This window comes from Pseudophryne corroboree, chromosome 8 (genome assembly GCF_028390025.1).
Source record: "Pseudophryne corroboree isolate aPseCor3 chromosome 8, aPseCor3.hap2, whole genome shotgun sequence".
NCBI lineage: Eukaryota > Metazoa > Chordata > Amphibia > Anura > Myobatrachidae > Pseudophryne > Pseudophryne corroboree.
The window spans coordinates 268,041,832-268,063,049 of NC_086451.1; the positions used below are offsets into that span (position 1 = coordinate 268,041,832).

Below are 21,218 nucleotides of genomic sequence, written 5' to 3' on the forward strand. Positions count from 1 at the left end.
AAGGAAGTACCTTTAGCCTTCGAGACAGAAGGAGCAGTACTTGGCAGACAGGCGGTTTTGGCCGTAGCTAAGTCAGCCACAATCTTATTTAAGTCCTCCCCAAACAGAATATCTCCCTTGAAAAGGGAGTACCTCCAGGGTTTTTCTAGAGTCCAGATCCACAGACCAGGATCTCAGCCACAAAATCCGTCGAGCCAGGACGGATGTAGTAGAGGCCTTGGCTGCTAGGATACCGGCATCAGAAGCCGCCTCTTTAATATAGCGAGAAGCTGTGACAATATATGACAAGCATTGTCTAGCATGGTCAGAAGAGATTTCAGCTTCTAACTCCAAGGCCCATGCTTCAGTAGCCTCTGCAGCCCATGTTGCTGCAATAGTGGGCCTTTGTGCAGCACCCATGAGGGTGTAAATCACTTTTAGACACCCCTCCACATATTTATCCATAGGCTCTTTCAGAGACGTGACGGTAGTGACAGGTAGAGCTGAGGAAACCACCATCCTAGCCACATGCGAGTCTACTGAAGGAGGTGTTTCCCAATTTTTAGACAGTTCTGTCGTGAGGGGATGGCGAGCCAGCATCTTCTTTTGAGGCACAAACTTCTTACCCGGGTTTTCCCAGGGTTCCTGATGTATATCCACTAGGTGGTCAGAGTGAGGTAAAACTTGTTTAACCACCTTCTGATGCTTGAACCTCTCTGGTTTCTTAGGAGGAACGGATGGCTCGGGATCATCCGTAATCTGTAAAATCAACTTAATAGCCTCCAAAAGATCCGGAACATCCACACGTGAACCACCCTCCCCATCAGCAGTATCTGAGTCAGAATCTGTTGGGTCAGTGTAAGTGCCATCTTCATCAGACGAGGTGTCAGTGATAGCAGTGGATTGTGAGGAGATAAGAGCTCGCTTAGAGGACCCCTTGGGCTTAGACGAGCGAGGGTCAGACTTTTTAGAAGTCAGGGACTGGTTCAACTTCTTCAACTGAGCAGATAAATTGTCTGCCCATGGCGGATTAGCTGCAGGGACCACATACGGTTGTACCGGCATAGGGGGTCCCATAGGGGGTGTTAATTTATTAACTAGCATATGCAGAAGCGTGGAAAAAGCAGCCCACGGTGGGTCATTATGGACCTCCGTTGCCACAGTTCCACTGGGGGGCAAGGAGCCCCCAGAACCAGAACCCACAGCTGCTATATTCTCCTCATATGGATCTGTGGCTTCAGCAACACCAGCAGTGTGTTCCGCCCCAGAACCGTTACCATCAGAAGCAGACATGATATAACTTGCAGTATCAGGTAACACAGTACAATTGGCAGGAGCACAATACCTCTTACCTAAACCCCTGCGCAGTGTGGTCAGCACAAGCAGGGACACAGATACGGTGACTAAAATCACAGAGAAAAATACGTATTAGAGTATATCTTGTGAATATCCTATATTATTATAAGACCTGACGCACCAAACCCCCTCAGGTTATAGAATATAGGGATAGCAAGTTGAGTGAGAGACACGAAATGGAAACCACTCAGCAAGCTAATGCACACACATATAGTCACAGTTATACAATGCAGAGGTTATTACCAACAATAATACTGCACTGGACCAGCTGATATAGCTATGTAGTCAATAGATATAACACTGCACACTAAGAACTGGATGTATATCACAGGGTAATTGTACTAGAAAACGCTGACTAAATGCACTCTTTCTTAACTAACACTGTCTAATAGGCAGGTAGAATACTTAAGTGTCATGTAAAGTCACAGCGCTGACAACCAGGCGCCCTTACACAGGAGGATTTGCCCAAGCAGTCCCATGAACAGTGTAGCTGATAGAAATGGTGCCCAGACACTGACAGGGAGTGAGGAAAAGACAGATATGCAGCTCAAGGGCGGGAACATTTGCGGGAAATGGCGCCCCGAGGCTGTGGGAGGGGCTCCAGGTCTAAGCCTTATCCCCCTGTTGGCAAAACCACCAGGTACTGTGGGCTACTTATAAAATGGCTTTAAGAGAAAACCTGACCTGCACCCATGCCCTGGTGATGTAGTGGGATCGCCTGTACTGCCACAGTGTCCACCGCCAGCGCGCGCGGCCCGCCTCCCACTGACCTTGCCGGATCGCGATAAAGTACGGGTCCCACAAGTGGGACCCACTCACCCCCTTCCCGAAGCGCGGCCACGAGATACCGGAGAGCCCCCTGTCGTGTGTGCCTGACCATGGAAGAAAATCGGAGCCTCCTGCTGTAGTTACCCGGCAACCAGGGCTTGGGATTGTACAGCGCCGCTGGGGAGATATGGAGCTGCAGCAGTGAATGTCAAAAGACATATACACACTGCTGCTGCCCTTGAAGTCTTCACTTTTCTTCTAAAAAGCTCTTCTTAGGGCTGCCCAGCGCAGCCCCTCTGTTATGTGCCTGCTATCTGCGGCACCAACTACAAAACTGAGCTCCTGTGCAGGGAGGCGGGGTTATAGAGGAGGCGGCGCTATGCATTCTGGGAACAGTCAAAGCTTTTCAGCCTGTTGGTGCCTCGGATCAAGATCCTACTCTACACCCCTATGTCTATTCCTTGTGGAGCCCAGTGTACCCCGCAGCAGAAAGTAGAATTTTAGGCAGAACTTGCTGCCTGAGAGTGCTGTCACAAGAGAGCTTTCCAGAAAAACACCCGAGGAAAGCAACTTCTCAGTGGGTGTGTAAATGGGAAGGGTTCTTTTGTCCTGATTTGCCTTGTATAATAGCTTGACAAAACCAACTCATTAAAATATGAATAAAGTGTTGAAATAGAAAAAAAACACATCAGAAAAAAACTTTAACATAATACCATCTGTTACCCTTTGGAAAAGCTCTGTTTTCATACAGTATATAGTCCCCCAGTATATAGGGGAGTATCTTGGTCTGTCCCACACCTGCCTGTCATAAGGTACCCCCCCAGACACAGAGGTATTATCTACAGTACGTGCAGATGATGGCACTACTGTTATCTGAGATAATCTAAAGTGTGCATATGTAAGTATCAGCAGGGTCATTCTAACAGCATTGTAGGCCCTGGTCAAAGCAATACAATGGGGCCCCTACCCAACCATTCATGGGAACCAATTTAGAAACAAAATCATAACATGCCCCTCCTGCAGTCTTGCTCCATCTCTCCACATGCTTCCATACAGTGAATGTCTGTCAGCACTCTGATTGGTAGATAGCGCTAGTCATTCACCAGTCAGCATGCTGACAGCCATTTACTGTCTGGCTGCGGGCTGGGAGACAGGAAGAGAAAGCTGCCTCGCCGCTCTGATTGTGTGACCACCTCCAGCCACTGCTCGAAGGCCCCTAGAATTGTGGGACCCTTGGCAGCTGCCCAGTGTGCCTATACGTTGAGATGGCCTTGAGTAACAGCATTGTCTTTGTTTCCTTCAGCTCGGGTTTGGGTCCATACTTGGAATAATAGGATCCAATTTAATAGAGAACAAAAGACAGATGGTAAGTTGAATAAACTCAAAGTAACATAGTTTACAGTGTAAATATCTAACTTCAGTGGCAAAGTGAATATATATTCTGAAAATGATCAGAATAGTTTTTTTTCTTATAATACAAATAAACATCATAATCAATGCTTTTATTGTTTAATCCAAGCTTAATAGTGCCCACACACGGTGAGATCTGTGCTAGGTGCGATTTGAGCCTATACCATGGGTGGAATTCAAATGTTTGAAAAGTCGGTTGGGTGTCTGTTTTTTCCTATTAGATAGGAAAAAACAGACTCCCAACTGACTTTTCAAACATTTGAATCTCCCCCCCATGTGTGCTATGCGATTTGGACTAAGTGGTATGCGATTTGAACTACACTCGATTTTGATTACACTACAATATATAGGGGTATATGCAATTCCGGGCGAATTGCGGCACTTTTTCGCCCGTTTTTAAATTCGACACAATTCGACCGTCGAATTCCGGCATGTGGGTGCCGGAATTCGACATATTCAACAAAAAACGAATTCGACAGTCCCGCTGTCGAAAAACGGCCGATTTGACGGATTTTGATAAGATTTTTTAAAAAACGGTAAAAAACCCGAAAAAAATTGCGTGGGGTCCCCCCTCCTAAGCATAACCAGCCTCGGGCTCTTTGAGCCGGTCCTGGTTGCCAAAATACGGGAAAAAAATGACAGGGGATCCCCCGTATTTTAACAACCAGCTCCGGGCTCTGTGCCTGGTCCTGGTGCAAAAAATACGGGGGACAAAAAGAGTAGGGGTCCCCCGTATTTTTTGTACCAGCACCGGGCTCCACTAGCTGGACAGATAATGCCACAGCCGGTGGTCACTTTTATACAGCGCCCTGCGGCCGTGGCATTAAATATCCAACTAGTCACCCCTGGCCGGGGTACCCTGGGGGAGTGGGGACCCCTTCAATCAAGGGGTCCCCCCCCCCAGCCACCCAAGTGCCAGGGGTGAAGCCCGAGGCTGTCCCCCCCATCCAAGGGCTGCGGATGGGGGGCTGATAGCCATGTGTAAAAACGAAAGAATATTGTTTGTTGCAGAAGAACTACAAGTCCCAGCAAGCCTCCACCGCAAGCTGGTACTTGGAGAACCACAAGTACCAGCATGTGGGGGAAAATCGGGCCCACTGGTACCTGTAGTTCTTCTGCAAAAAAATACCCAAATAAAAACAGGACACGCACACCGTGAAAATACAACTTTATTTCACACATGCCGACACATACATACTTACCTATGTTGACACGCTGACTGCCACGTCTCCAATGTCGACGAATCCGGGGTACCTGAAAATAAAATTATACTCTCCTGATCCAGTGTCCGATTCTTTTATTGTAATCCACGTACTTGGCAAAACAAAAAAACGCATTTACCCGAACCAGACGGACTGAAAGGGGTCCCATGTTTACACATGGGACCCCTTTCCCCGAATGCAGAGACCCCCCCATGACTCCTGTCACAGAAGGTCCCTTCAGCCAATCAGGAAGCGCCACGTCGTGGCACTCTCCTGATTGGCTGTATGCGCGTCGGAGCTGTCAGACACGCATCGCACAGCCCCCTCCATTATCTTCAATGGTGGGAACTTTGCGGCCAGCGGTGATGTTACCCGCGGTCAGCGGCTGACCGCGGGTAACCCCACCGCTGACCGCAAAGTTCCCACCATTGAAACTAATGGAGGGAGCTGTGCGATGCGCTGTCTGCCAGCTCAGACGCGCAAAGCCAATCAGGAGAGTGCCACGAAGTGGCGCTTTCTGATTGGCTGAAGGGACCTTCTGTGACAGGAGTCACGGGGGGTCTCTGCATTCGGGGAAAGGGGTCCAATGTGTAAACATGGGACCCCTTTCAGTCTGTCTGGTTCGGGTAAATGCGTTTTTTTGTTTTGCCAAGTACGTGGATTACAATAAAAGAACCGGACACTGGATCAGGTGAGTATAATTTTATTTTCAGGTACCCCGGACGTCGACATTGGAGACGTGGCCAGAGTCGGCGTGTCAACATAGGTAAGTATGTGTGTCGGCATGTATGTAATAAAGTTATACTTTCACGGTGTCTGTGTCCTGTTTTTATTTGGGTATTTTTTTTGCAGTAGAACTACAGGTACCAGCGGGCCCGTTTCCCCCCGCATGCTGGTACTTGTGGTTCTCCAAGTACCGGCTTGCGGGGGAGGCTTGCTGGGACTTGTAGTTCTTCTGCAAAAAAACAATATTCTTACATTTTCAACAAGGCTATCAGCCCCCCATCCGCAGCCCATGGATGGGGGGGACAGCCTCGGGCTTCACCCCTGGCCCTTGGGTGGCTGGGGGGGGACCCCTTGATTGAAGGGGTCCCCACTCCTCCAGGGTACTCCGGCCAGGGGTGACTAGTTGGGTATTTAATGCCACGGCCGCAGGGAGCGGTATAAAAGTGTCCCCCGGCTGTGGCATTATCTGTCCAGCTAGTGGAGCCCGGTGCTGGTACAAAAAATACGGGGGACCCCTACTCATTTTGTCCCCCGTATTTTTTGCACCAAGACCAGGCGCAGAGCCCGGTGCTGGTTGTTAAAATACGGGGGATCCCCTGTCATTTCCCCCCCCGTATTTTGGCAACCAGGACCGGCTCAAAGAGCCCGAGGCTGGTTATGCTTAGGAGGGGGGACCCCACGCATTTTCTTTTCTGATTTTTACCCCATTCCATTAAAAAAAAAATATATATATTTTTAAAAATATATAAATAATACTTGTGCCTCCTAAATAGACAAACCAAGTACCTAATCCCTTCTAATATAAATAGATATGCTATTACCAATAAAAAAAACACACAAAAAAACATGTTTTTAAATTTTTTTATTAGATTCCGCCAGCAAAGTGTGGCGGATTGAAAATGACGAATTTACTGTCTAAAAGCACTGTTGTCGAATTTACAATCTTCAATTGAATATACTTTTGTCGAAATGCCGCATTTGTACCATTGCAGAAATGTCGAATTTGACAAATGTCGAATTTCAAAAAGCCGAATTTGGAATGGCCATTTTTTTGACGAAAAGTACTGAATTGCATTGTCGATTTTTTTTTTTTGGCGAAAATGTCCCGTTTTTCGACATTTTCGGGAATTCGACCGCAATTGCATATACCCCATAATGTTTGTGATGTAGTACAAAAATACCTGACTGCACATAGTATTTTGCCTTGTGATATTGACTATGCGGGAGCGCACATCGCATCGCAAGGGAAAATAAACACTGTGCGATTTGAGCTAGGCGCGATGCGATTTGAACTAAAAAGATCAAATCGCACGCGATAATTGCACCTTGTGTGGGCACCATAAGGGCTTCCTTATGTAACAGGTAAGTACGGTGAAGTGTTGTTATAAGTGCAGGTGTCGGTGGATGTAGCTGGGTTCTTCGCCAGGGATCACCTCTTCAACTGGATCTCGCTGCTGGAACCCTAGGCAGAGGGACAAGGAACCCCAACCCCGTGAGGACCCAACACATAAGTCACCACATGTTAGGACGGTGACACAAAGATTTATTATTCAGGAATGAACTAGTCACCGCTATAAATTAAACCTTGGTTAAAGTTTCAATAGGAGTACAAGTTACCCTTCACAAAACAATTAAGCATCGTATAACTGATGGCTGACAGAATATACATAACATGAAACAGCAGAAAGGATTACAATACAATTACATTGATAAGGCACTGTATAAGAGACCTACTGTTGACTGTAAAGCTACAAGAATGTTCCTTAGAATTGTTCCTAATATCTACCGGGTGACAGTCTGTGCAACCCTCCGGCTCACTTCTAGTACTAATACTCTGCTATCAAGGAGTAAGTGCTGCATAGCGAACAGCAAGCAAGAAGTATTAATAAGTCATACAGTTTGATTGTAAAAGCAGAGGTTGGCCTGCCAGCAGAGATGAAATGGCGATTAAACCAGAGAGGATGCGAAGTAATTACTTGATAAACAGTTTACATGCAAAAGGATAGTAAGGGGTGGTGATTGAAAGCAGCAGTCAATGGCAGAAACACTTGGTTAAGCGGGAATAGTGTATGCATCAGTAGCCCTTAATAATCCCTCACCGCAGTCTCTCAGACCCCAGCTTGTGTCTTTGGATGTGAATATTTGTTCCCCTGTTTCTGTAACTATAATGCTCTCAGGGTTCACTATGTCTTATTCTTGGGGAGAAGTAAATACTCAAATAGATTCCTGAGGTAAAAGTCGCTGTAATATGGAGCTGGATCCCTCTTGCTGTCCCCTTATGGGTTTGTCACTATCTCAGTCCCTCAGTAGAGTGAAGTATTAACGGGGTTTGGTAAGATCCTAATATGTCGGCTAATAACGGGATCTGATTAGCCCGCACTACTGGGCTCGGCAATGTGTGGTCAATCACTCACTACGGACCTCCACTCCCACCTTCTGGCTTACGGCTCAGGGTCCCCTTTCTCTGTGTGGCTCTGCCCCTGTTGCGGCGATCGGATCCCGGCTAGTCAGGGCTGCGGCTGGCGGCTCTCAGCTCCCTGTCTCTACTCAGCATCACCTCAGCGCAGCATCACTCTCTGCGCTATTACCTCAGAGCACACACTGGAAAGTAACTCTGCCTTCTGCTCTTCCCGTTCTGCACCACCCAATCAGTGGCTTCGATTCCTCATGCTTTGCAGGTCTGCACCTGGGTCCTAGTGCTCCACAAGTTGCTGTCCTTTGGTTGCTGGCGTCGCCTAGCAACCTGACAAAGAGGAAGCTGTTAACCCTTTCAGCTGCACTGTGCCAGCTAGTGAGAAGTGAGGGTTCCTTTTAGGGAAAGTTTAGGTGTCTCACCCAGGTTGTCTCCAGTATATAGGTGATGGTACTTATATAGCCACAAATATCCCCATAAATCCAAGTTAATAGGATATCCATGTCAGAATATCACACTTTTCGCCAGGGCCCTTCTTCCTAGGGGAGCTATCACTGCTTGTTCACCACTATAGGCACTTTGGTTACTCAATATTACATCACTATATATAGATCAAGGCCAAGAATGGGAGTGGGATTTGTGAGGTTCTCATTCTATATTAGAAAGTAGTACCAATGTAAAGGAAGAGCTATTATCTGATCCTTAGCTACTGACTTTCTGATCTGGAGTGGTATCTGGGCCCCTTATCATACCTCTAACTCACTCCAATATACCTTCCTCTGAGTCCACTGTCATACTAGAGGTTATGAATACAGTGATTATGTAGTGTAATGATATACATATAATTTGTTCCTTGTAGTAAAAACTAGTGTGACACCAGCCTTAGGGAAGCTTACCCAAATGAGCTCTAAGAAACAGCTGAGGTACTAAACTGAGATATTGGGGTAAATGTAACAGGGTCCGAGTTTCCATGTATTTTTAAAGCGGCAATCATTTACAAGGCAAAACCAGGTAATACATGGACCTCGGCAACCCTGAACCCTATTACATTTCCCCCATTATATAACAAGAGAATTGACATGAACATTCCTGTTTGACTCAGCTGATAAATTATGTGTATCCACACCTATCATGTTGGCGCCAGTGCTGTTAACAATGATGCTACCCACCCATGAATAAAACACAGGTGTCTGTGGCACCAGGTGTGCAGGCTTCCACAGATTCTAGTGCTACACAATATAAAATAGATTGACTATTATCTGGTGAAGGATTGCTTATCTATATGCAAAAAAACAGCTCATGTTACTGTACCTACTAAGGAGGTTCTCACAAGCTGTGATGTCATATCCTGTATAGGGAAGGGCTTTTGAAATTTGAGATAAGGTTGCATTCACTGTGTTCACTGTAAAATGTTGAGACATTATTCAGTTCAGTGGCAAGTGAATTATCTAGATAAGACAAGCCACTAAAATAATTACAAATAAGCCCTATTCACAGTCTGCTCCAGTTATGCCAAATCCCAGGGAAAATGGCTTTTTTTTGGCAGCCTTGCAATATACAATATATGTATAAAAGGTACTGCATCGACCCCCACAACGACATCATCAGACTGTCATCAGGGGGTATGAATTTGCATGCTGCGAACATCATGTCCTTTTTGATATTCTTGTTATTTCCTAACATTTTAATGTCACACAACTTTAATAATTCATATACAGTACATGTCATAAGACCATGAGAGTATTGTTAAAACCTTGGACACTGACTAAACTAAACCCCCAAAATAACCATAGCTTTTGTACAGCGGAGACATATAATGAACCATTAGTACAATTGTATGATGTGCTCAGCTTACCTACATTGCCTAATGAGCTGAAGAATATCCTTATCATCTTCACATTCTCTTCCCTCGATTAAAATACCGGCTGCATTAGACCACACTAAACAGAAATAGAAAGTGGTCTAATGTTACGTTAGCTCTGCTTCAGTTATTGGTGTTTGCCAGTACTGTGTTATAGGTACACTTGCTCCTGAACATGAAACTATGTACTTCCAGTCAGCATGTGTCAAAAATAAGTCTTGTTCAGAAGATCTACTCAACGTATGGTGCATGTGGAAAATGCTGGTAAATGCTATATTTATGTGGGAGATGTACTAAGCCTTGAAGAGTGATAAAGTGGAGAGACATAAAGTGCCAACCAATCAGCTCCTAACTACCATGTTACTCTCCAGGGCACAGTACATCTGCCCCTATATATTTGGTAAGTACTGTTACTGTTATTATATACTGTACCTATCAGTATTCTGAATTGGAAAACTGAAACAACGTAGGTCATGCTACACAGTTGTGCTGCTGACCACTGCCCCACATTTTGGTTTAGGAAATAGAAGATGGGTAATCATATCATACCTCCCAACTTTTCATTTATTGAAAGAGGGACACGCGCAGCGAAAAAGGGGCGTGACCTAAGAAAAGGAGGCGTGGCTTTGCAGAGGACCTGCGATCGCGAGCCATGCCCCATTTTCATCACTGAGGGGCCATGCCCAGCGCTCTGTGAGCCGCTGGCATGCCCCCTCTCCCTCTGACTCCAGTGAGTAGACGCTGTGCACATGTGCACAGCGTCTATTTACCGCTGCTCTGCTAAGCAGGGCAGCGAGTGCATGAGCCTCCCAACTGACTCCCCCACCGCGGGACACTGCAGCCAGCGGGTGGGACAGCAGGACAGTCCACAAAAAACGGGACTGTCCTGCGAAAATCGGGACAGTTGGGAGGTATGCCATATCCATCTGGCACATGCATGCTGGCTTACCATGCATGGTGGTCTCCTCGTTATATAGCTATTGTTTTTTGGCTGCTAACAATGGATAATTTTATATGCCAATAATAGTTAGAAATTAATATGTACTTTTTATTCTGGTTACAGCTTGTTGCATCTATAGTTTTTATCAGCTTTGGAGTGATTGCAGCTTTTTGTTGTGCAATAGTGGATGGTGTTTTTGCTGCCAGACATCTAGTAAGTATTTAAAGTAAGCACTTTTAAGCAACTGTGCTCCAACATATCACTGTGACCAAGATAGATACTTTGGTGCATCTGCCATGTTCCAAGTGAAGTAAGTGTTTATTTAAAGTTGTATTTCTTAAAACCATACATTAAAAGAAAGAAACAAAAGCTAAGTCAGGTGACGACACAGTCAGAATTATGCCTTGAAGCACAAACCTCATAAATGTGGTCGACCCTCCAAATAATTGCCATTTTTGGAGGTTTTCCTCAATCCTCATATGCATAAAAGTTTTTCACAGCAGAAATCGAAGATATCCCCTATGACCACTGTTACAGCAGTCCCCAAAGAATGCCATGGGGCTGTGATGTGCCGATATGCACCAAGATTCGGAAAGCTACATTTTCCAGAGCTTGTTACCAATAGGCAGTTCCATCTACGGATGGCATTTCCTATAGAAGCCTATGCGATTCTTACCGTAGAATTCCCATGAGAGAGATTCAGATGATCCCTCTCTGATCCCTCCGTGGCTTGTACATGCAGAGGCTGATGGTCATGCATACACAGTAGGATTCCTGCATCATAAACATGGACGTCCTCTTCGCAAGGGACAACTCTTATTGGAAGAGGTGTCCCTTGCATAATTACAATACATGCAGACAAACAGTGGCAGTTGCTCTATTATTCCTGGAGATAATTATATATCAGGTGCTAGAAAGTGGGAGTGGTCACAGACAAACAGCAGACAGAGAGGGGGGTGGGGGTACTTCCCCCCTCCTGGTATCCCCCTAGCACACTAAAAAATTACCTGTGACCATACCTGAACCTGTCTGGTAACAGAAATTCACAGAATTGGTCACATGTGTTTGCAAAGACATGTTTAAAACTTCCCCCCTCCTGGTATCTCCCTAGCACACTAAAAAATTACCTGTGACCATACCTGAACCTGTCTGGTAACAGAATTTCACAGAATTGGTCACATGTGTTTGCAAAGACATGTTTAGCTGCTGAGCCGCGCCAAGGCCTCTCCGATATAGGCAGTCCTAACACTACATAATAGCAGTGCCCACATAGGGCCATGTGATTTGTCTACAGTAAGGCCTCATGATAAATGCTCATACTGAAACACATCCAGACAGAGACCTAACTTACCCGGGAGCCACCCCCAGGATCTCCCATTAGCACTACAAGGAACAGCATGCCTTCCAAATGCTGTTCCCATTCAATGCATTTCTCACACATGCAGACAAACAGAGGCAGTTGCTCTATCATTCCTGGAGATAATTATATATCAGGTGCTAGAAAGGGGGAGGGGTTACAGATAAACAGCAGACAGAGAGGGGGGGGGGGGGGGTGCTTATTCACCCCCTGGTATCCCCCCAGCAAACTAAAAATTTACCTGTAACCATACCTGAACCTATCTAGTAACAGAATTTCAGAGAATTGGTCACACGTGTTTGCAAAGACATGGTTAGCCCACAGACATGTTTACACCCATATACAAAATAGATAATATAAGTAAACTTGAAGAATGACTGTACAAGTCCTGCAACCAAATCTTTTTGCTATTCTGCCTAGGCTGATTAATATTATTATGGGGAAACCAGTAGGATGCCAACCTCAATAAATAGCAATAACCAGCCCGGGAGCTGGAGTCTTTAATCTAGGGAGCAGAAAACCTTATAAAATGAAAGAGAAAAGAAAAAACCTTACCCTGAGTCAGTGGTTTTTGTAGACAAAAATTTTGACCAAAAGTATTATCTACTACAGTTTATTTCAGGACTAAAATTAGACTAAAATGAAAACTGAGATCCACTGACTAAATCTTAATTAAAACAAAGAAAATAAAACAACTAAGACTAAAACTAAATTTGACTTCCTCATAAAAATTAAAACTGGAAGTAGTGTGTTAATTTTTTTAAAGAACATTTATGTGTTCTAGATATTTGTAGAAAATACATATGACCTGCAGTGAAGGAAATAGGATCGCGTATTGCATTCTTTCTTGTAACAAACTTAAGGCATTCATTCGGTGTTTCTGTTCAATTTGTATGTGATATATTGGAGTACTATGGTAAGTCAGACTCAGTATGTAACACATTCTCAGCCTACTGAGCCTTGATTACTAAACACATAGCTAAGTTTGGTCCATTTAAGGTATGCTAACTTCTCAAGGAAATTTTAGAGAAGTCTTCTTCAGCAGAATCCATTACAGTATCATTAAACTGCAAGTTCTGACTAAAACACTGACTAAAATTTAGACAAAAATAAAAACTGAGATTTACTTACTAAATATTGACTATAACAAAGCAAGAAATAAAGACTAAAATGTGACTTTAAACCAACTACAATTTTAAGTAAGCAACTAAGTCTAAAACTAAATTGAAAATCCTTGTCAAAATTAACACTGCCCCGAATATTGGATAATAATCAAGAGGGATCCAAGAGACTCATTAATTTGGAGACATATATACAGATACAGTATAATTACAGAGAATGGGAGATTTGTAGTCAGATCGATGATGATGACGATGACCAATTGATAATGTTACTTTAGGTTTTGTTAATAGCATCAGAACAGCTTTGAAAAAGGATGATCCGAAACACGTCAAGCGTTCGCTGCTTATTTGAACTGTGGCATTAGCATCTATTGATCCCCTGGGAGGGATTGTCTAATAAAGAGAGGAGGAGCTTGGAGGAATATCAGCTATTTTCATCCTGTTTATATGAACATTTTAGCTACTATCTGTATGTTAATCCTGGAAAGTGCCTAAATGTGGACACGTAATTTCATATTCTAAGATTAAATATTCTGTTGCAACAACATGATACACATTGTAGGACATTAAAAGAAAACTATTTAATATGACTTCTTTTATTTGAAAGGATCTCAGACCTATCTATGCAGGCAAATGTCGATACTATATCTCTGCAGACAGTGAACACACCACTGAGGTGAGATTTGATTTCAGTTACTATGTTTTGTATGTTGACCATTAAGGATTTCTGGATTGAAAAAGTTTCCTGTTTGTTTATCTCCTGCTCAGGTGACATGTCAGATTCCAGCTCGGGGCTCTTGCTTTTTGAAGATAAAGAGCAACACATGTTACTGCTGTGAGCTGTATAACTGCGGGAGGTGAGAAACAACAACAGGGCTTTAGGTTCTTGTTTTTCAGATATGCACATTCCTGCAGTAACAATTAAAAAAAAAAAGGAGATTTTTGGTAGACTTACCCTAGTTAAATCTCTTTCTGCGAGGTACACTGGATTCCACAGGGAATACATCGGGGTGTAGTGATGGATCTTGATCCAGAGGCACCAACAGGCTAAAGCTTTAGACTGTCCCAGGATGCATTGCGGGGCCTCCTCTATATAACCCCGCCTCCAGGCACTGTGAGCTCAGAAGCAGGCAAAAGAGAAGGCAGATGTTAGTCACATAGAAACACGTTCTTACGACAGGAGAAGGGACTAGCGGCTAATGCCATACAAACCCAAAGAAGCTAAGTGCGTCAGGGTGGGTGCCCTGTGGAACCCAGTGTACCTTGCAGAAAGAGATTTAACAAAGGTAAGTGTACCATAAATCTCCTTTTCTGCAGTGGGGTACACTGTGTTCCACAGGGAATACATCGGGGATGTCCTAAAGCAGTTGCTCAAGGGAGGGGACGCACCTTAGCGGGTATGAGAACCCGGCATCCAAAGGAAGCATCATGGGAAGCGGAAGTATCAAAGGCATAGAACCTAATGAACGTGTTCACTGAGGAACACATAGCCGTCTTGCACAGTTATTATGCAGACACGCCATGGCAGGCCGCCCAAGAAGGTCCAACAGACCGAGTAGAATGGGCCTTAATAGCAGCAGGAGCCGGGAGCCCAGCCTGCGCATAAGCTTGTGCAATTACCATTCTAACCCATCTGGCCAAGGTTTGCTTATTCGTAGGCCAGCCACGTTTGTGGAAACCAAATAGTACAAAAAGGGTATCTGACCTCCTGATAGAGGCAGTCCCCTCCACATAAACACGGAGAGCCCTCACCACATACAAAAACCGATCTTTGGAGGACAAGTCAGAAGAGATGAAGGCTGGAACCACAATCTCTTGGTAAAGGTGAAAAGATGACACCACTTTAGGTAAGTAACCTGGGATAGTTCTCAGAACTGCCTGGTCACGATGGAATATCAGAAAAAGTGGACAACAGGACAAAGCACCTAAGTCCGACACCCACCTATCTGAGGCAATAGCTAGCAGAAACAGGACCTTGGCTGTGAACCATTTAAGGTCCACTGACTCAAGAGGTTCAAATGGAGACTCTTGCAGGGCATTCAGAACAACAGACAAATCCCATGGAGCCACAGGAGGGACATAGGGAGGCTGAATCCGCAGTATGCCCTGAGCGAATGTATGAACGTCAGGAATAGATGCAATTTTCCTCTGAAACACAAGGGAGATATGTGAACCTTGAGGGAGGCCAGACGAAGTCCTAAATCCAGGCCTTATTGCAAAAAAGCCAGAAGTCTGGAAGTACTAAACTTGTAAGCATCATAATTCTTAGCAGCACACCAGGTGAAGTAAGAATTCCAGACCCTATAATAAATCCGCGCAGAAGCTGGTTTGCGGGCCTTTAGCATAGTTTGGATAACCACCTCGGAGAATCCTTTGGCCCTCAGGAGTGAAGCTTCAAGAGCCACGCCGTCAAAGCCAGTCTGGCCAGGTCCGGGTAGACACAAGGGCCCTGAATGAGGAGGTCTGGGTGTTTAGGAAGTAGAAGGTCTGAGAACCAATGCCGTTGGGGCCACGCTGGAGCAACTAGAAGCAGTATTCCTCTTTCTAGCTTGAACTTCCGTAGTACCCTTGGCAGGAGTGACACTGGAGGGAACAAGTAGGGCAGCCGAAAGTTCCATGGAATTGCCAGTGTGTCCACGAACGCTGCTTGTGGATCCCTTGTCCTTGATCCGAAGACTGGAACATTGTGATTGTGTCGAGATGCCATCAGGTCTACATCTGGTAGGCCCCACTTGTCCCCTAGGCATTGAAAGACTTCCAGATGAAGACTCCACTATCCGGCATGTACGTCCTAATGACTGAGGAAGTCCGCTTCCCAGTTGAGGAACCCCAGAATGAACACTGCCGATATTGCTGGCAGATGGCGTTCCGCCCAATAAAGGATTTTTGATACTTACATCATTGCCATGCGGCTTTGAGTGTTTCCTTGATGATTTATGTAAGCCACCATGGTGGCGTTGTCTGATTATACTTGAACAGGCCTGTTCTGTATCAGAGGCAGGGCAAGAATCAAATAATTGAACACTGCCCGCAATTCCAGAATGTTTATTGGGAGAGATTCCTCCCTGATCCACCGACCCTGGAGAGAGTGTTGCTCCAGCACAGCGTCCCAACCCCTCAGACTGGCATCCATAGTCAGGAGGACCCAGTTGGGAATCCAGAAGGGACGGCCCCTGCTCAACTGTTCGTCCTGTAGCCACCAGCTCAGTGACAAACGAACCTCCGGAGTCAAGGAGTTCATTTGAGACCTGGGCCCTCATTCCGAGTTGTTCGCTCGGTATTTTTCATCGCATCGCAGTGAAAATCCGCTTAGTACGCATGCGCAATGTTCGCACTGCGACTGCGCCAAGTAACTTTACTATGAAGAAAGTATTTTTACTCACGGCTTTTTCTTCGCTCCGGCGATCGTAATGTGATTGACAGGAAATGGGTGTTACTGGGCGGATACACGGCGTTTCAGGGGCGTGTGGCTGAAAACGCTACCGTTTCCGGAAAAAACGCAGGAGTGGCCGGGGAAACGGTGGGAGTGCCTGGGCGAACGCTGGGTGTGTTTGTGACGTCAACCAGGAACGACAAGCACTGAAATGATCGCACAGGCAGAGTAAGTCTGGAGCTACTCTGAAACTGCTAACTCGTTTGTAATCGCAATATTGCGCGTACGTCGGTCGCAATTTTAAGAAGCTAAGATTCACTCCCAGTAGGCGGCGGCTTAGCGTGTGTAACTCTGCTACATTCGCCTTGCGAGCGAACAACTCGGAATGAGGGCCCTGATCCGATGAGGCAGGCCATCCCACTTGGAAAGGATTAACCTCTATAGAGGGAAGGAATGAAACTGAGCGTACTCTACCATGTCGAACGCCGACACCATGAGGCCTAGTACTTGCATTGCCGAGTGTATCAACACTCTCGGGTGAGAGAGGAAGCATCGTATCCTGTCTCTGGAAACAGAAACTCTCTTTGGCTGTGTGTGTCCAGCAGTGCCCCCATGTGCACCATGCTCCAAGCAGGGACCAGAGAGGACTTCTTCCAGTTGACAAGCCACCCGTGGGCTTGTAGGAAGTTTACTGTCAGTTGTAGATGACTGAGAAGGACTTCTTGGGAGTTCGCCAGGATCAGCAAGTCATCCAGATATGGCAGGATCCTGATTCCCTGACGACACAGATGAGCCGTCATCACGGCCATAACCTTGGTGAAGATCCGAGGGGCCGTGGCCAGTCCAAACGGCAGAGCCTGAAATTGATAATGAAGGTTGCCAATAGCAAACCGCAGATATTGCTGATGCGATATTGCAATAGGTTTATGCAGATAGGCATCTTGTTGTCATGGCCGTGGTTTTTGTGAACCCGGTGTTAGTGAAGACTGTGCGGGCGACTGGAGGACTATGTGTATATTAGGCTGGTCTGTAGGAATCAGTGAGAAGAAGGAGCAATCCCTGACAGGGGATCGAATCCATGCCTTGGCAGAGGAAGCCGTATCCTGACCACTGGATCACCAGGGACTTGGTGTTGATAGCAGGATGGTGAATGTATTGGTGAGATTGAACTGGATATACTGTCACAGGAGTGGGCGCTTGTGTACTCAAGGTTACTATGAAATAGGTTCTCTGGAGTTGCGCAGAACTGGGCTGGTTACTGGCGAGATTAAGAACCGGACTGGTTACTGGTGAGACTGAGAACCAGGCTGGTTACCGGTGAAACTGGGTACCGCACTGTGAATTGGGTTGTTGTACTGGTATACTGGAACGCAACTGTAATCTGGGCTGGTACCGGATATAACTGGAAACGCAACTGAAAGTAGAACGATGACTGTGGCTGTGACTTTAAGACAAGGCTGAAGAACACTGCAGCTGTGGCTTTAAGACGAGACTGAAGAATACTGCAGCTGTGGCTTTAAGATGAGACTGGAGAATACTGCAGCTGTGACTTTAAGATGAGACTGTAGAATACTGCAGCTGTGGCTTTAAGATGAGACTGAAGAATACTGCAGCTGTGGCTTTAAGATGAGACTGTAGAATACTGCAGCTGTGGCTTTAAGATGAGACTGTAGAATACTGCAGCTGTGGCTTTAAGATGAGACTGAAGAATACTGCAGCTGTGGCTTTAAGATGAGACTAGAATACTGCAGCTGTGGCTTTAAGATGAGACTGTAGAATACTGCAGCTGTGGCTTTAAGATGAGACTGAAGAATACTGCAGCTGTGGCTTTAAGATGAGACTGTAGAATACTGCAGCTGTGGCTTTAAGATGAGACTGACGAACACTGCAGCTGTGGCTTTAAGATGAGACTGAAGAATACTGCAGCTGTGGCTTTAAAATGAGACTGTAGAATACTGCAGGTGTGGCTTTAAGATGAGACTGTAGAATACTGGTCTATCAATGGTAACACAACTGTAATCCAGACTGGGAAGCAAAAGAGCAGAGTTTTACAGGAACCGAAGTACAAGTGTTACCTTTAGGGAGCTCAGCTTCAAAGCTCACACAGAGCTGTGTCACGAGCTGTGTGTGACACAAGGAACTGGCAGAGTCTCCAACAGAGGCGTAACTAGGGTTTTTGGAGCCCAGGGCAAGATCAGTAATGGCGTCTACCCCACCCCCAAAAAAAAACACCTACAAAAGGAAAGCATATGCGCCAAAATTCACATTATACCACATGGTATGAGCCGAAATTCACATACTAGCACGCGGTATGAGCCGAAATTCACATACTAGCACACGGTATGAGCCGAAATTCACATTATACCACATGGTATGAGCCGAAATTCACATTATAGCACATAGAATTAGCCGAAATACACATTATAGAGTGAGTCGGTCCTACCCCCTTAATTAACAAGGCCCGCGGGGCAGTGTGGTGAGGGGAGCCTACCCCCTTAATTAACTAATCCTGCAGGGCACTGTGGCGAGGGGAGCCTACACCCTTAATTGACTAATTGCAGAGTTTTGCAGCAGAAGGGTTGCAGCGATTTCTCACCCCAAGCTGCGGCACTTCTGCCACCTCCGACACTCCACGTCTTCGGCGCCACCCGGGATGCAGAGCACCGCACCGGGGATCACCCTTTTCAGTGTGGTCTGCTGTGCTCTGAAGTGGGATCTTCTCTCCAGCTGCAGGCTCCCAATCTGCGCCGTCCTCCCCGCTGTTCCGTGCCGTCTTTTTTCAGCCAGCTGGGGTCTTCTGCGGGTCCTTGCTCTGGTAAGCGGATGTCCTCCGCGATGCCGGTGCTCCCGTCGCTTGTCAGTCTCCTCCCTTGCTGCAGGGTCCCAGTCCGCTGAAGGTTGGATGTCCTTCCCCGGTCCTGCAGCTGGCTGGACTCCTCTTCTGCAGCGTCTTCTCCACTCAGTGCGGACGGCTCTGGTCGCTCCGGTGACAGGCGCAGGCGTGGGGAGCTCATTCCTGGCGTTGGTCCTCTCCTGGTCCTGCGGCTCGCTCCCTTGTGTCTCTTCAGCCGGTGCGCAGGTCTCCGCTCCTCCTCCGGTCTTCGGTATGACCCAGCACTGTTTTCCCGCAGCGAAATCCACTCCCGGGGTGCGCGGCCAACTCCTTCTTCCAGGGTGAGTCCTCCAGGACCTCCGGCCTCCTTCCTACACACTGCTAATTAAAAAAAATATATATATTGTGACAAGAACACTGGGATAGTGTTTGAGGGCAGGTATATTTGTCCCAGGTTCTTGTCTTACATGTTTTAGAAAATGTTAACTTCTAGGAAAAATGCTTTTTGTTTTGTCTGAACCTTTTCAGTTTGCTGTAAAAGCTGGGTAAAGGCTCTGAGAGAGAGATAAGGCGAGTTCTAGACATTGGGCCCAGTTCGGGTCTTTGGCCTCACAGAGGGCTAATCAGGGTTTCAGCTGTGTAAGAGTGATATAGTGCTTCTAACCTGATTAGTATGGGCAGACTGCCTGGGAAGGCTGCAGGATCTGTGTGTGAGAGACACGCTTTCTGATGCAAGTAAGCTATACAGTATGTACTGAAGAACTCTGTGTTTTGTTTAGTGACAGTTAGGAACATCTTATGTTTAGTTAGTGCCGGACAGGCAAGGTATTTTTATTTTGGGGTTTGTTTTATTTTCTGTTTCAATAAAACTGGCCGGGGTCAGTTGTACCAGAAACTGGACTTGTGTTGTTCCTCAGCTGCTGCATGCTGCCATATTCCCCAGGAAAAGGCACCTTGCACCCCTACAGTGTTACAACTTGGTGGAGAATGCGAGCAGGCCGTTCTGCGCATAAGTGAAAGCAGCAGCTTTGTGAGGTCTGCAGAAAACGGTGGTTTATGCAGATACAGCCCAGTGTGAAGTTACTGAGACTCACCCCTGAGGGTTTGATATATGTCCTGGGTGAAAGCAGCTGCAAAGCCGCCTGAAAAATCTGTTGACATGGAGGATCTGCTTAAAGCCTTGCTGCAAGCTACAGCGGCTCAGCAGGAGGCCAACCGACAGCAGCAGGTGGCAATGGAGGAAAATAGGAGACAACAGCAGGTGGCAATGGAGGAAAATTGGAGACTACAGCAGGAGGCCAACAGACAGCAGCAGGTGGCAATGGAGGAAAATAAGAGACAACAGCAGGCAGTTGTTGATGAACTTTACAGGCAACAGCGTCAGGATAGAGAGGCCTTAGCAGAAGTGGTGCAGAGACTTGCAGCTCGGGTTGGAGATGTGGCCGTCAGTGCTCCAACCAGCTCTAGTTCTATACGAGCCAGTCACTTCCTGCAGAAAATGACAGAGGCTGATGATGTGGAGGCCTATCTGACCACGTTTGAAAGGACTGCCGAGCGTGAGAACTGGCCGAAAGCACAGTGGGCCAGTCTGCTGGCACCTTTCCTGTCAGGTGAGCCCCAAAAAGCTTACTTTGATTTAAGCCCTGCTGAGGCTCGGGACTATGATAAACTAAAGACTGAGATCCTGACCCGCCTGGGAGTCACGCTGTCAGTACGAGCACAACGGGTGCACCGTTGGCTGTACGCCATGGAGAAGCCTCCGCGCTCCCAGATGCACGACCTTATTCAGCTAACAAAAAAATGGCTGCAGCCAGAGACATTAACTGGTCCCCAGATGGTGGAAAGAGTCGTCATGGACCGCTACTTGAGATCTTTGCCC

The 21,218-nt window shown here is 46.3% G+C and overlaps 1 protein-coding gene across 4 annotated transcripts in view; it reads left to right on the forward strand.

Moving 5' to 3' along the window:
* Positions 1-21,218, forward strand: part of TMEM255A (transmembrane protein 255A) — a 123,023-nt gene that overhangs the window by 80,976 nt on the left and 20,829 nt on the right. For 3 of the 4 annotated variants that reach the window (XM_063937234.1, XM_063937232.1, XM_063937231.1), the window contains exons 3-6: positions 3,407-3,469; positions 10,779-10,868; positions 13,741-13,809; positions 13,902-13,990. In XM_063937234.1, the coding sequence (XP_063793304.1) occupies positions 3,407-3,469; positions 10,779-10,868; positions 13,741-13,809; positions 13,902-13,990 (311 nt within the window). The remainder of the gene's footprint in view (positions 1-3,406; positions 3,470-10,778; positions 10,869-13,740; positions 13,810-13,901; positions 13,991-21,218) is intronic. The other variant, XM_063937233.1, reaches the window with a different exon arrangement.